At 39.7% G+C, this 14,458-nt stretch overlaps 1 protein-coding gene across 6 annotated transcripts in view; it reads right to left on the bottom strand.

Annotated features, from left to right (window-relative positions):
- Positions 1-14,458, bottom strand: part of EXOC6 (exocyst complex component 6) — a 104,781-nt gene that overhangs the window by 30,909 nt on the left and 59,414 nt on the right. For 3 of the 6 annotated variants that reach the window (XM_077350271.1, XM_077350266.1, XM_077350265.1), the window contains exons 19-20: positions 11,551-11,580; positions 5,955-6,096 (exon numbers count right to left, since the gene is read on the bottom strand). In XM_077350271.1, coding sequence (XP_077206386.1) covers positions 5,955-6,096; positions 11,551-11,580 — 172 coding nt within the window. The remainder of the gene's footprint in view (positions 1-5,954; positions 6,097-11,550; positions 11,581-14,458) is intronic. The other 3 variants (XM_077350267.1, XM_077350268.1, XM_077350269.1) reach the window with 1 other exon arrangement.

The raw sequence follows: 14,458 nt of genomic DNA, 5'->3' as shown, positions 1-14,458 counted from the left end.
GATGCAGGTGGAATGGTCTAAACAGCAGAGTGAGAATGGAGAAGGAATATGTTTTTAAATAAATTTATGGCAATGTAATTCTAATCCCTGAAACTTCCAAACATAGTATCACCTAAACTGCTAAGTGGCCTGGAGGAAAATACCCTATACCTTTTACAGAAATGGGCAGCTGAAACTGTTCATGGCACAAAGGTAAATAACGTCCTAATAAACTTCTATTAATCGTCACAGTATTTTTGATGTGGAAAACATCTACTAGCGTGCTCAGTAAAACGGAAATGATAAGACACGAAGTCTGTTGCCCCGCCTTAGGGAGCATGCCATTGATGGCAGCTGCAGTGGTAGAACTGCGAGGCTCAGAGCTGGGCTTCGGAACTCTGCCACGGTGGTGCCCATCTTCCCAGGTCAGCCTTGCCCTCCAGAGAGCAGGGCTGGTTTGGGAAGAGGGGGAAGCCATGGTTGGTGCCAGCAGAGCTCCAAGGCTCAGAGTTGGGTCTCAGAACTCTGCCACCCTGCCTGCTGCTGCAAAAGGTAAGGAAGGGGAAGGGAGAGAGTGGGTGCCAGTGTGTGTGCATGCATGCATGCATGTGTGTGTGTGTGTGTGAAGGAAGGAGGGAGGGAGGGAGGAACCAGGAAGGAGAGGTAAGTAGTAGAGCCAAAAGGGGAATGGGGGAGAAGGAGTGTGTGTGTGCGTGTGTGTCAGAGAGGGAGGGAGAGGGACCAGAAGGAGAGGGAGGGGGAGAGGGAAGGGGGAGTGAGGGGAAGGAGTCTGTGTCTGCATGTGTCTGTGACAGAGAGGGAGGGGGGCAGGACCAAGGAGTCCCACAGCAGGTATTTGTTCCACATACCCTGTGATAGTCGGACTCTCATTAGATTTCTTTTTCTTATGTAGATGGCAACCCTAATTGCCAAAAATAGCATGCTGATAAAAAGCACATTATTAAAACTTCGTTCCCCAAATGCTTCAACACTCACAATTAGTATTTTCCAACATTACTAATAAAGGCACAAATTATTTTCGGTTCACTGAATTGTTGGTTTTTCTCTTGGCTAATGAGACATTCATTCCCTAAAGCATAAATTTATGTACATGTATCAATTAAAAAGCAGACTATCTTACTAGACAACTAAAGAGGGAGTATCTTAAAGGTGCAAGTTCCCACATGCATATTTTATATGCTAGTCCTCTGTGTGTTATTTGCAAGGACATTCCATTGATTTCCAATGGATTTTACCTTCACAGAACATGTGAGATTCAGTATTAGAATTTAAATAAGCAGGTCTGCAAGAGGATACCTCATTTTCCCATCCCCATAATCTTGTCTTTCCTTAGAATCTCCCATAACTGTTCCCCTTTTCCTGGTTTCTTCTTTCCTTCCTACCCATCAGTCAACCTATCTTGTCTTCATTTTTCTTTCCTTCACTCCCCCCGGCAGCTTCTATCCTGGCAAACTATGACTTAGTGATGCAGTACTGGCCACCATGCCCAACTGCATGGTGGGAAACTTGTCAGAGGCACTTCACTTTTTCCCGTAGTACGCTCCCCACACTGTTCTCTTTTCCTCCTCTTCCTCCCACTGGGAGCCCCCATATCCTCATTTTCCCCTTCTTCCTTTTTTCCTTCCCCCAAACCAGCCAACTTGCCTTTTTCCTTCCCCGATCTATATTTATTATTTATTTACTTCATTTATACCCTGCCTTTCTTCCCAATGAGGCCCCAAGCAACCTAAACCAGTCTTCTCTTCTCTGTTTTATCTTCATAACTGCTGAGTGTGTGTGACTGGCCCAAAGTCCCCACAGTGAGCTTCCATGGCAGAGTGGAGATCTGAAGTTCAGCATCTCAAGCCCAAATCTGAAACTCTACCAACTACACCACACTGGCTTTCATGGAGTGGCTACTGTTGAACAGTAGCAATCAGCCAGTCCTCGGTGAGTTATGCAAATTATATGGTATTAAGTTGTCTGGTGGTTGCTGCTCAGTCTGGCCCAATTGAGTCCTCCCTCAAAGGCTGAAACAGTCTTGGAAAGGGCCCAGGTGCTTGCTGCTAGGACTGGCCCTGCTGAATCCTGCCTCAAAACTTAAAACAGCACTGTACCTCTTTCTCTTTCCTTTTCCTGACAAAGACCAAGGCTTAAAAACTGTCAATACTACTTATGGTTTCCTAGCAATGGCCACTGAGAGGCCTTTTGTTTCTTAAGGATACAAGTTCTGCTTATGTTGTTTTAGGGGGTTTAACCTGAGCCTCTCTTCAGGCTTGTAGAAAGGTCTGTTACATCTATTCACTGCTCCAACCTATAGAATTAAGCATCCACAGATCTGGCCATGTTGTGACTTCAAGACATTGACACACTTCATCCAGACATACTAATCTTAACAAAATGGAATTATTTGACTTGGCATATGAAAGAGGCTTTTACTCACATGGCTCTCTTCCTGATTATATATTTTGAGTTTGAAAGGCCTGGGAATAAAATCCTATGTCAGTACCGAAGCCACTACCAGTCAGCTTGATGGACCTGGAGAAAGCTTCAATAAAACAGCCTTTAATTCTAATTCTAATGCTGAACCTTGTCCCTGTGCAAATCAACTGACCCAGAGACTTTAGTCAGGTTCAGTTATAGGGTATTCTTCTGCAGGGTTGGGAGATATCTCAGGTTTGCCACAAATATTGAACCCCACCAAAATGGAGGGGGATTAAATCCCTTCAAGGAGAGGAACACTGTGCTTACAAAATATAATGGAGCCTGAGGTTGGGCAAAGGAGGAGGAGTCGCTGCCATCACCTAAGCCAAATAGGTGAGAGAAAGTCTTACCCACCAACATAAAAGTCAGGCAGGTGGAGATGGTGGGCTGGTGAGTAGGTGACCGAGAAAGGCGGGAGGCAAAAGGATGCTATCCTGTCCACAGATCTTTATAGATACCCGCTTCTTAATCATGTAATCATATCTCCACAAAAACAGACTCCATGCCAGAGGTGGCCAAACTGTGACCCTCCACGTGTTCATGGACTACAATTACCATGAGCCCTGGCCAGCTGCTAGCAGGGCTCATGATAATCATAGTCCATGGACATCTGGAGAGCCACAGTTTGGCTACCCCTGCTCTATTCCAAGCTATTGAGATAATGCAGGGGTAGGTAGCCTTCATGGTTCAAGGGGCAATAATCCCATATCATCTGTGAATTTCTGATATGTTGACAAGCTAATGAGGAGTGATGGTGATGGTGAGATGGGCACCATGTTTAGACAAACATACTGGGAGCAAGCTGAGCCTCAACTCTACAGCCAGAATCTCTTGGGTTTAAAATTGGCCCCATGTGCTGATTGAAACAGTTTGGTGGGCCCCTGTTTACTATGTTACCTGGGGGCTGCTTACCCAGACAGTAGTGCAGTGTTGAACAGCAAATTGCTCAGAACATTGTCTTTATGTTGAACTTCCACTCAACAGTTCAGTATAGTGCAATTACACAAGGCAATAACAATACCAAAATGTATTTATTCAATCATACCAATTTGATGTTCTAAAGCCCACAACCAAAATAGCCTCCAAACAGTATGGGTAAATGCATGAGTGCATCTTATATTAAGTAGCTGTCAAGCAGTATGCACCCTGGGACTTTTCCCATGATATCCTGAAACTCCTAGACATTTGCCATGAAACCCCTTCTGTGGCAAAGTTCACCAGATTCTAGAGTACATTCTATGAAGGAGTGGACCCTAGAATGTATACCTTAAAAGCACATCTGTGGCAGCACTGGGCAGAGAAAGCTGATTATAACAAACCAAGTATCTTTGGGGAAAACATACCTGGCTTTTACTGGGATAACATGGGATTGTCCGGAACATGGATTTAAAACTGCTCTTACATATCACCCACAGTATCTATAGTGGCACCTGTCAGCTGATCAAATCTAAAAGGGAAGAGTGCTAAAAAGCCTTTGTCCTCCATGTGGGATTCCATACATTCCCTGTCCAGTAGGGACTCTCTCCTACACATTGCCTCAATGCAAATTAAGCTTTGTCTCCTGGGATAAGCTGCTTTATAGAACATTACTACACTTTTTTTCTGCCTACAGAAAATGTTTGGGGTTCTACATATTCTCTTGACAACCCAGAAAACTGAAAATTAGTTAGAAGATGATGGTACTTCTGAGGATTGAATATATTGCAGGCCAAGGGTGGCCAAACTGTGGTGCTCCAAATGTCCATGGCAGTGCTGGCAGGGGTTCATGGGAACTGTGGTCCATGGACATCTAGAGAGCCATAGTTTGGCCACCCCTGCTGTAGGATAATAGAATATTGCAGCCTATGAATGTCAGACAAAGGAGAAGCCAGACTGCCTATGGAACCTTGGAGGGGGATATTTACAGGGCTGAGGGATTTCAAAATTGCTCAGCTTGGACAATTCCTTATAGGCCCTCAGCTAGTCTTTTCTGTCACCAATTACCAAGAGTTACTGTACATTATCTCATTCTTATTTCCCCTTAGCAATTCTCCTCAGCACAAGTCATCCCAGAGCACATTTACGTGACATCTGGTAAGTGATACACAAATTATACATAAACCTTTGCTTGTTTGATCAGAAGTTGAGTAAAGAGAACATTTGCTTATGGAAGAATCACTTGAGCATACTGGAATGAATTTTGGGAAGCATGTGACAGCCCTTTTAAAATGGAAACAAGAAAGGGTAGAGTGGAAAATCCTGAGATTGAGAACAAGATTTCCAACACAAGAAACATTGGAGAAACCATACCTTTCCCTTAAAGCAGACCCCTAATTTGAGTTGTGAAATTATAAAAGGGCAAAACATATAATTCTGGTTCTGTTCTCTATTTACAGTATCTGTAATCTGCAGACCTGAGACTATACTATTCTGCATTTTAGGAAATTGGAAACTGGGACTCAATAAATTATTTAGTTTGGTGCCTCTACCAGGTAGGATACCTTCCATTTAAACTATGTTTCATGTATGCCCATTAAATCCCCTTTAAGAAACTGCTGCTATTAAATTCATTCCTCATACAGAAGATATTTTCCCTAACATATCTAAATACATATAGAATCATTTATGAAACTTCATTAACATTCTTGCAAGTAAATGTGGTGGATATACGTAGTTGTTACTTGTAGGGCACAGCTTTATATGAAAGAGGGTTTTACTCCAATTCATGGCAGCCAAAATTTTTCAAACTTTCAGCCAAAGTTTTCAAACCTCCCATGACACTGAAACTGTCCATCCTTTCTTAGCAGTTCGTTCCATTACAAAACTTCTGCTATCATCAGGAAACTATTACTTATATTTGACAAAAGTATACTTTAAAAATAGTTTAAAAATCAATACAAAACTATTACTGGCTCAGGGTGCTAGCACCTCAGACATAACCAGTACAATACCAAGGAACTAACTGCACAGGATCAAACTGCAAACATCATCATTATATATAAGGTTATTTCAAGGCTCATATGTTTGTGAGCATACTGATACATGTCAGATTCCTTCTCCTGAATATACACAGAAACATGCTGGGAAGACCCAACATGGCGCAGTGGTTAAGAACAGCCTCTAATCTGGAGAACTGGGTTTGATTTTCCACTCTTCCACATGTGGCCACCTGGGTGACTTTGGGCCAGTTCCAGTTCCTTCAGAGCTCTCTCAGTCCCACCTACCTCACAGGATGTCTGTGGTGGGAAGAGGAAGGGAAGGGGATTGTAAACCACTTTGGGACTCCTTTGGGTAATGAAAAGTGGGGTATAAATACCAACTCTTCTTTTTCTACAGATTAAGTTACCTGAGGCACAGCAATTCACATATACCATTCTATTTCAGAAAGATAAACTGTATCTTTTCCCTCTTTCCATATTCACCCATTCCGGTATGGCATTTATGCTGTAGATTGACATTTAAACAAACGAAATGTCTGTGAACCTTAGTGTAGTACTCAGTCTCATACTTACATTCACACTGTATGACATCTAAGTTAAATTGTTGAATCGCTCCCATGCTTATTTGTTTTAAGTCATTATCCAACAGCATCTGCATCAGAGAGGTCGACAAATGCTGGCAAGCAGACATACAGGCCGTCTGTGCAACTTTCCCCTATCAAGAAAGGTAACAAGAATAAACAAGTACACAGGATCAGAATGTGTGATCTTCACCTACATTGGCTAAATTCAAGGCAAAGAAACAGTGTTCGAATTGTAAACAATTAGTTCTGTTTTAAAACAGCCACTTCCTTTACAGGACAATCCTAAACAATTACACTTTAATGGATTAAGAAGGCTGTATCTCTGTTTAGTATTGCACTGTTAGACTCTTAAATAATACCCAAACTCTTTCAAACAGTGTAAATGTAGAAGGTATCATAAATACACAGTCATTTTAATGTTTGTGAATATGGTGCAAAAGCAATTAAAACTGACACGTTACATACTTCAGCATCACACAGCAAAAAACACATGCTTACAGATTAATTAACAACATGGACACTCTGAAACACTACACCGTTCCACCCTTACGCATTGGAATGGTTCTGCCATCCTTTGCTGCTTTCATTTGTATCTATAAACCTCTCTATTATCTGACAGAACCACTCCAGAAATCACATTTCCAAAGTCATATGCAGCCCTCTGCTGTTCAAAATACACCTACATGTGAATTACTACATTTTCAGTGTAATAGTGTAATTTGTAATATCTGTCATTGCCAGTGATTATTCTAAAAACAGATTAGAGTTAGCTGTAAACATGCTAACACATCTTGGGAACTGACTGCACATTTACTCAGGAGTAAGCCCCATCATGTTCAATGCGTTCTATCCAAGTAAACATCCATACAACTGATACCTTGGAATCACAGCTCCTGTATTAACTTACATTTAATTTGAATTAGAACTTTTCTCTGCAGCCAAGTCTGATATTTTCCTAATAAAATAGCTGCTGCCTATCATTTCAGAGGTTGAAAGACATTAGAAACAAAAAGATGCTGCCATTAAATGTAGCTAATTCATGAATTAAAGTATTATAACTCCTTTTTAAAAAAATAACATCAGTCAATGGTACTGTATATTCATCGACACAATAAATATTAAACTTTGAAAGGAGAGACAGGACACCACCTAGCAAAACAGTTAAGATTTTAGGGCCTGCACATATAGATCCTGATATCCTCAGTATATGAAAACTCTAAAGTTGGTAAGCGTTTTTTGCAGGCAACACACAATATCCTGTTTTTAGTTAAACCAAAAAACATGCAAGTCAGTACTATGAAATCTCCTTCCTCCCCCCAATTTCTGACTACCTTGTATGTCACAATATTTCCCCAACTGTGAAAGCAAATTCTGTAGGCCCAATCAATTAATGGGTATCCTCTAACACAAATTTAACTGAACTCTGTTCTGAAGCCAGCGTATTTGATAGGAACAGATCGAGTGTCAACAAATAATGCAAGGAACAAAGCACAGCCAGCATGCTTAGACGTCTCCCAAACCCAGGGGTAATTACACTGGGAGACATGCAAGGCTATTCCCCAAACAGAACAATATCAATATGAATGGGGGAAACAAAAAAAAGAGCAAAGGGGGGCAGGGAGAGAAGGGAGAACAAATCAATTAACTTAATTCAATTATGATGTAGTAGATTTTAGACACTTAATGGAAATGTCATTTTGATTTAATGGAACAACTGCATTTTGGTCTCATGCAGAGCTTCATCAAATCAGCTCCGTGTCCTATTTTTCGTGCCACTGTAATGTAATAACAGTAAGCAGATTAATTGAGTTATCAAGAGCGAAATATTTTAACATCCAATTCAGTACAGCTGTACAAAATTCCATTTTACCTCTCTAACCAAACCTACGTGTTCAGCGTTTTAAAAGCTGGCATATTAATAGGTCTGGAGCACAAGGTAATGATTACAATAGATTTTATATGAAAAGTGCATTTCTATGACTCCTTTGGTTAGCTTTCATTCAAAAGACATCAAATGCGTGTTATAAGTGACGTACAAATGCCAACACCCTAAAAATTAATGCAACTGCTCTTAACTATGCACTTGGACTACAGGCTTATTGCTGTCAGGGCACAGTCAAAGTAAAGCAAAAGGAGGAGAAAGAAACGGAACGGCTTAAAGTCTCTGAGTTTTACATTTGAGAGAAGGATAGAGAAGGAAGTCAGGTCTGAGCACCTGAAATTGTTTTTATTGCTCACTTTCCCAAAAGTTTTTCAAAGTTGTGCTTAGCAAAATATATGTCATTCCACACAGGAAGAGTACAAAACTGACAAAACAAATTTGCTTGTGTTGAATGGGATATTCATTCAAATTCATATTTGTCAGTAAAGTATAGTCCTCTATAGAGTGTAGCAAGCTAAACATTTTAATACCACTGCTGCCTATTTCTTTTAAACACATTTTTTCAAGGACATGTAAGAACACAATCATAATCAATTAAGACACTAAATTAAAATTGTTCAGCTGCTTCCAACTCCTCTTTAATTATTAGCATCAGAATACTGTTTAACATAACTGCATTGATTAAACATATTTAACCAGGGGGGAAACCAGTTTCATCTCATTCCTCTGGAGTACCCTACAGCTACTAACACTTTTAGTCACCAATTAAATGTATCTACCCAATACACATATTTTGTATTCCAGCTTTGCAAAACTCAAGAAATAAGGATTCTTTTATACATATATAAAAAGGAACACCTGCTAGGAGTTAGGCATCTACATTTTACCCACCCCTCCGCATTTGCTGAAATACAAGTTTGTAAAAAGAGAAAACCCTTAGACAAACTTCTTATATTTCAAAGGAGTTTGTAAAAGAGAATCTGCTGACATGTTAAATCCTTTCTGTAGTATCCAAAAGCTTTTCTCTTAAGAACAATTGCTGCAAAGAGACGTTTGGCTCCTAGGAAATTCCCAAAGGGTCAGCCATATGCATCCTTCCATGGCACCTTTGCGGTGCAGCTTTCTAGACCCATGCTAGCTGTCTCAAAAGCAGCTTTCATCATTCACTAGGGTGTCAGTCAATATGATTTATGGACTGCATTCAACAAAGTCAAAGCATATAGAATGAGAAATATGACTACAATCTGCTAATTTGTTTTGTATTGAGCCACTTAAGAGTCAAAGACCTGATGTCAGACTGAGACCAGCAACACAATTAACCAGCCGGTGACAGATTCATCCATCCTCCCTGCCAGGCTGTGCCAATCAAGGACAGCATGAGACGGCATTTGGAAGAATCAGTAAGAAACCCCTTTCTTTAAGTAGCCTACATGGGCTTTTGATTGACAGCTTCTGAATATCGCTTGCAGAGCACCACCGCCTTTTATCCAAAAGTTCCTCACTGCAAGCTGTGAAATACGGCTTTTACTGCCAATCACAGGAACAATAAGACAATCCTCCAAGCAAACAGGAAACAACAAAAGTTGTCTGTAAGAGTCGAAAGAGAGCAAAAACACACAGACAAATCCTTAGAGCCAGCACAAACTAAAAGGACCATAAGAACTTCACAGTCCTCAAAAGGTAAATTGGCTTTAACTTCTAGTTGAGAAACTGGATAAGAAGTTTGAACATCAGTTACTAACTGTGGCATATAAGCTCTTTCGACACAGAACGAAATCACGTTTTTTTCCTCTATGGAGATCAATGTAACAATGGTGGCTCTTCCATTAAACAAGAAATATTTCATTGGAAGAAGCCCTTCCTCCTAGAATTCCTAATTTAGCTAAAGGGAACCATTGGATCTAACCCAGCATTTCCTCCTTTTTTTGCTATAAGGCATTATAGGGTACATCTCCATACATACATCTCATCCCTATGGAAGTGATGCTTTGTGAAGCTCAGTAAGTTAGAAGCTGGGATAGTGTCACCTTTTTGATTATGTATGTTCCATATGTAAATTCTGGGACCAATAGCTGCCAGCTATTCTTAAGGAAGATAGTTTCAGGTAGGTAGCTAGGTTGGTCTGCAGTAGTAGAACAAATATCAAGAGAACAACAGAGTTTTCAAAGGTATAAGCTTTTATTAGTCAAAACTCAACATGTGTTGGTCACTAAAGGTGTTGCCGGACCCTAATCCCCATTGCAGACCACAGGTTCACCACTTACGCTTTTCCTATAAGTATCCTATTCCGTAAGAATTGCATTCCAGCGTGATCAGACTCGGGAGGGGAATTTCGCCCGACTAATGACTCCCATTAGCAATATCAGCCTTGGGATCCAACCGAATTATTTTATTTCCTCCCCAAACACGACTAACATATACTGTAGTATGACATGGAATTGTAAAATAAATCCTTGGTTCCCCAAGATGCAAGGCTTCAGTATACTTAAATATGCTTATTTTAATCATTAGAAGAAAAACAGATTGATGCAACTCCTGTAACATGTTTGCACCAAGATAAACAAATGACTATTTTTTTTTGTTTTAAGGCACATATACTGCAAATGTATCATATTTTCATGTTCACCTCAATCAGTCCCTAATAACAAAATGAAACAATGAGTCCAAGAACACAAATTTGCAAATTATAATGGCAACAGGGCAGCCATTTTTGGGCTGCCTCATTCACTGATTCTCATTTGCTTTTAGACTGCCCTTCATTTTTACTAGCTATTCTTACGTAATGTTTGAAGCCTTTTCTTCGTATCTTGCATGTCTGCAGGATGGAGCATTATATTCTTCTTTCTTAACACTGTCAGTAAATACTTATATTCTTGAGAATCCGATAACAGAGAGCTGACTCTTATTTATTCCTTCAAGTAAAGTATGGGCATATGTATATAACTCAGTATAACATATACTGAACCAATTTGACTTTCAGATAATTTCTATATGCTGTTTTATTTCTCTGCTGAAGCACTGATTTCATAAAATATTCTATTGTGAAAAATGTGCCATGGACAAATGGAAACTCTAAAAAGAGAGTTTTCCCAACCCAATTTTCAAAAAGCCAGCAATTCTATTTTTAAAAGTAGCAATTATTTATTATAATGCAAATATTTGTGTTGGACTAAAGTAAACTTCTTAAAATAAGTTGATGACCTGAAAATAATTGGGGCATGAATCCTTTAAAGCAATCCATCATCTTTTTTTTACTAAATACATTTGGGTACAGACATTCTCCTAACTTCAAAAAGTATGTTTTTGAAAGAGGCTAAGAAACTTTCACCAGCTCTTTATTCTCAGCCACTATTTGGCCATTTTAACCCTATTTTGTATGCAGATCTCATAGTTGCATTTTGACACCTGACCTCACATCCAAGAGGTCTTGTGTCTTCTTTGAATGATCTCATTTCAGATGCAATGCATGCCCTATCATGTTTCTATGAGCCTTTAAAAGGTTCCTTCTGCCTTGATGTCCAAAAGACCAAGGTTAGTCTTCAACTTGGATTCTGCATGCAACTACACAACTTAGCAGCGAGTAGATCAAATAGAATCAAGGTCTTTTAAATAATTCACTTGGTACTGAAGCAATAAGCCTGCAGGCAGTTCATAGTTTAAGTTTTCCATGTGCATGCTTTTTCTAGAGCTTGTGTCTACTTACCGACATAGCTGCATGGTCATTGTTGTTATTCTGAGAAGGAAACCAGTAAAGCAATCAAAACAAAACAAAACAAAAATTAAAAAGCACTGTCAACATCAAATTGCATTGGGGTAGCAGTCAGAAAGGGAAAGAGTTCTAAAGGAAATAAGCAATAAGCCTGCTAATAAGCTTCTTTCCCCCAAACTCTGAGTGGTAAAAGTTACATTATTAGGAACAAAATCAATTTTTTAAATCTCTTGGCCATAAGTTACGATATCTCATGGTGCCAAGATAAAAATGATGCAACAAAACAAACAAAAAAATGAGATTTGATTCAATTAGATTTGATTCAACAGAAAGTTTGGGTAAACTGAAATAGAGCTTCTGTTTGAAGTTATGAAACCAAACAGATGCACATTTTAAAGGATTAACTGATATTAATTCTCCGGTATGCCAGAATAACAAAGCACAGCACTAATGCAAGAATCAGGAGAGTAGCTTATTCAACATAAACAGTATGTCTCAAAGATATTCTGAAAACATTTAGCTGAAGAGTTATTAGGAAAAGGTTTTGGATCAAATGGTAATTCCAAATACTATAAGTGGGACACAACCTGCTGGGCTGTGGGTAGGCTTCCCCTCATGATATAAGCTCCTGCTTTCTAGTTGCAGGTCCCCCACCCCCACGCTCAACTTGGGGGGTGGGGCTTCCAGAGTGAGTCTCCATCAGAGACTGCCATATCACTCCCTTTTTCATATGTATGCAGAGGCACTTTTATTTCATACACAGGGATGGGGGTAGGATTGGATCCTGGGCATTATGCTTAGCTCCTTTATTGAAAATATGTATGGGAATATTTTAGGTCTATTCAAGTCACAGCAAGTTATATATCTATAAAAATATACATACTTTATTGATCAATGCAGTCCTAAAGAAAACAAGATGGTGTCTTTGTCTCTCTCTTTTTGCATTAAAGCTCTTATCAGTAGATGAATCTAACAAACAGTACCCCAAACAAACATTTAGGGGAACAAAGCTGAGGAAAAATACCACAGGGAATCTACTGGCCCCAAGAGAAGTCTTACGTCTTTATCAAAAATGCCCATAAAATACATCTATGCAGTTTTATGTGGGAGTTCTTTATGGCTTAATACTTTATACATACTCATCTTCCACAGAACACCATGAAACAGAAATAGTTTTGAAGTAAAATGCACAGAAAGTTAGCTTAACATTTGTGGACAAGTGTAAAAACCACATACTACAAATACTGCCCCTTCCTTATCACTGACCATATTTGATTTTTCACTTTACTTAAGTGATAAGATCCCTGAACATTTTAAAAGACACAGGCGCAACACATGAAAAATACAAAAAGACTTCCACTGCAGTACACGGAGATTCTGCTTGGTGCTTAAACTAAACTCTTCTCTGTAAAAAGGATATGTGGTAGAAAGTGTTGTCAAATCATTGTAGAGGTTTTCAAGGCAAGAGGTGGTTTCCCATTGCCTGCTTCTTTGGAGCAACCCTGGACTTCATTGGGAGTCTCCCATCCAAGTACAAACTAGGGCCAACCCTGCTTAGCTTCTGAGATCTGATGAAACCAGGCATACTAATGATATGGCCAGCCAAAACTAAGATGGACTAAGGAAGTGACAAATCTACTTCCACCAGTCAAGGTTTGGTAAACATTACCTCTATACTGCCAACTTGCAGTGCAACTCTTAACATGTTTGCCAGAAGTAAATATTTCCTTATCCTCAGTGCAATTTGATTTTAAATGTGAGATTAGAATTTGGTGGCTTTACTAGAAACATTCTCCAAATGCACAAAGGGTGTGGCTGCCACCAAACAAGTAGCTTTCTATTCCAGCTTCTGACAAACAAGGAGCGCTACTGAGATAACACTGAAAGAACAACAAATATGCTTGGCTATTGAAGAACAACACAGTCTATGCATGCAGGTGGCTCTTTCTCTCCTCTGTTTGATTTACAATGAACTGAACAGCTTCCTCCCACCCTCCAGCCTTCTTCAGGCTACTACCATAAAGTTACTTGTTGCCAGATGGATGGATTCCCCTCCTCCCACACACACAATTATTGTTGCAATGGACAGGGTGATGAGTATGTGAGAAGCTGGCAAATAGGAAGAGGAGAAAGTACAATTTCAAAGCAGAAGAGGCCATTACTTAGGAATGATCAACAACCCATTTTCAGAGGCTTCACAACCCACTTTGGGGTCCTGACCCACAGGTTGGGAAACATTGCTCTATTCCAGGGGTTGTCAAACTGCAGCCCTCCAGAAAGAAAGAAAGAAAGAAAGAAAGAAAGAAAGAAAGAAAGAAAGAAAGAAAGAAAGAAAGAAAGAAAGAAAGAAAGAAAGAAAGAAAGAAAGAAAGAAAGAAAGAAAGTGCCACGGCCAACTACCTTGGGAGTGCTTTAAAAGTTCATGCTGGCTGCAAGCCAGGCTTCTGTCAGCATTTGAAGAAAATGTCATAGCCCAGGGGAAGAGGCATGGTTTCCCAAATCTATTTTCTTCTATCTTATCTTTTTTCCTCCTACCCCAAACACTTCTGGGGATATGAGGATGTTTGCACAAACATATAAAGCTGCCACAGAGACCTCCTTAACCTACCCCACCAAGCTCCAAAATACCAACCTTCCCGCTGTTCCTATCAGCCCATCTATCCCCATTATGCTTCTCTCAGAACAAAGACTACACACACACACACACACACACACACACATTTGCAAGAACAAAACATTCTTCATGGTCTGAGCACATTTAGAGCTTGATCTGCACTTGAGTAGTACCATAAATGCAACATCATCACTTCTGATTGCAAGTTGGGGAAATTACATTTTCAATACTTTGCACAAAAGCCACAGTTTACACCACAAAACAAGTTTTAGGAATCAGATCTGTACA

The sequence above is a fragment of the Paroedura picta genome, chromosome 8 (assembly GCF_049243985.1).
Source record: "Paroedura picta isolate Pp20150507F chromosome 8, Ppicta_v3.0, whole genome shotgun sequence".
Lineage (NCBI taxonomy): Eukaryota > Metazoa > Chordata > Lepidosauria > Squamata > Gekkonidae > Paroedura > Paroedura picta.
The sequence above is the reverse complement of the archived record's forward strand: the minus strand, read 5'-3'. Positions and strand labels throughout refer to the sequence as shown.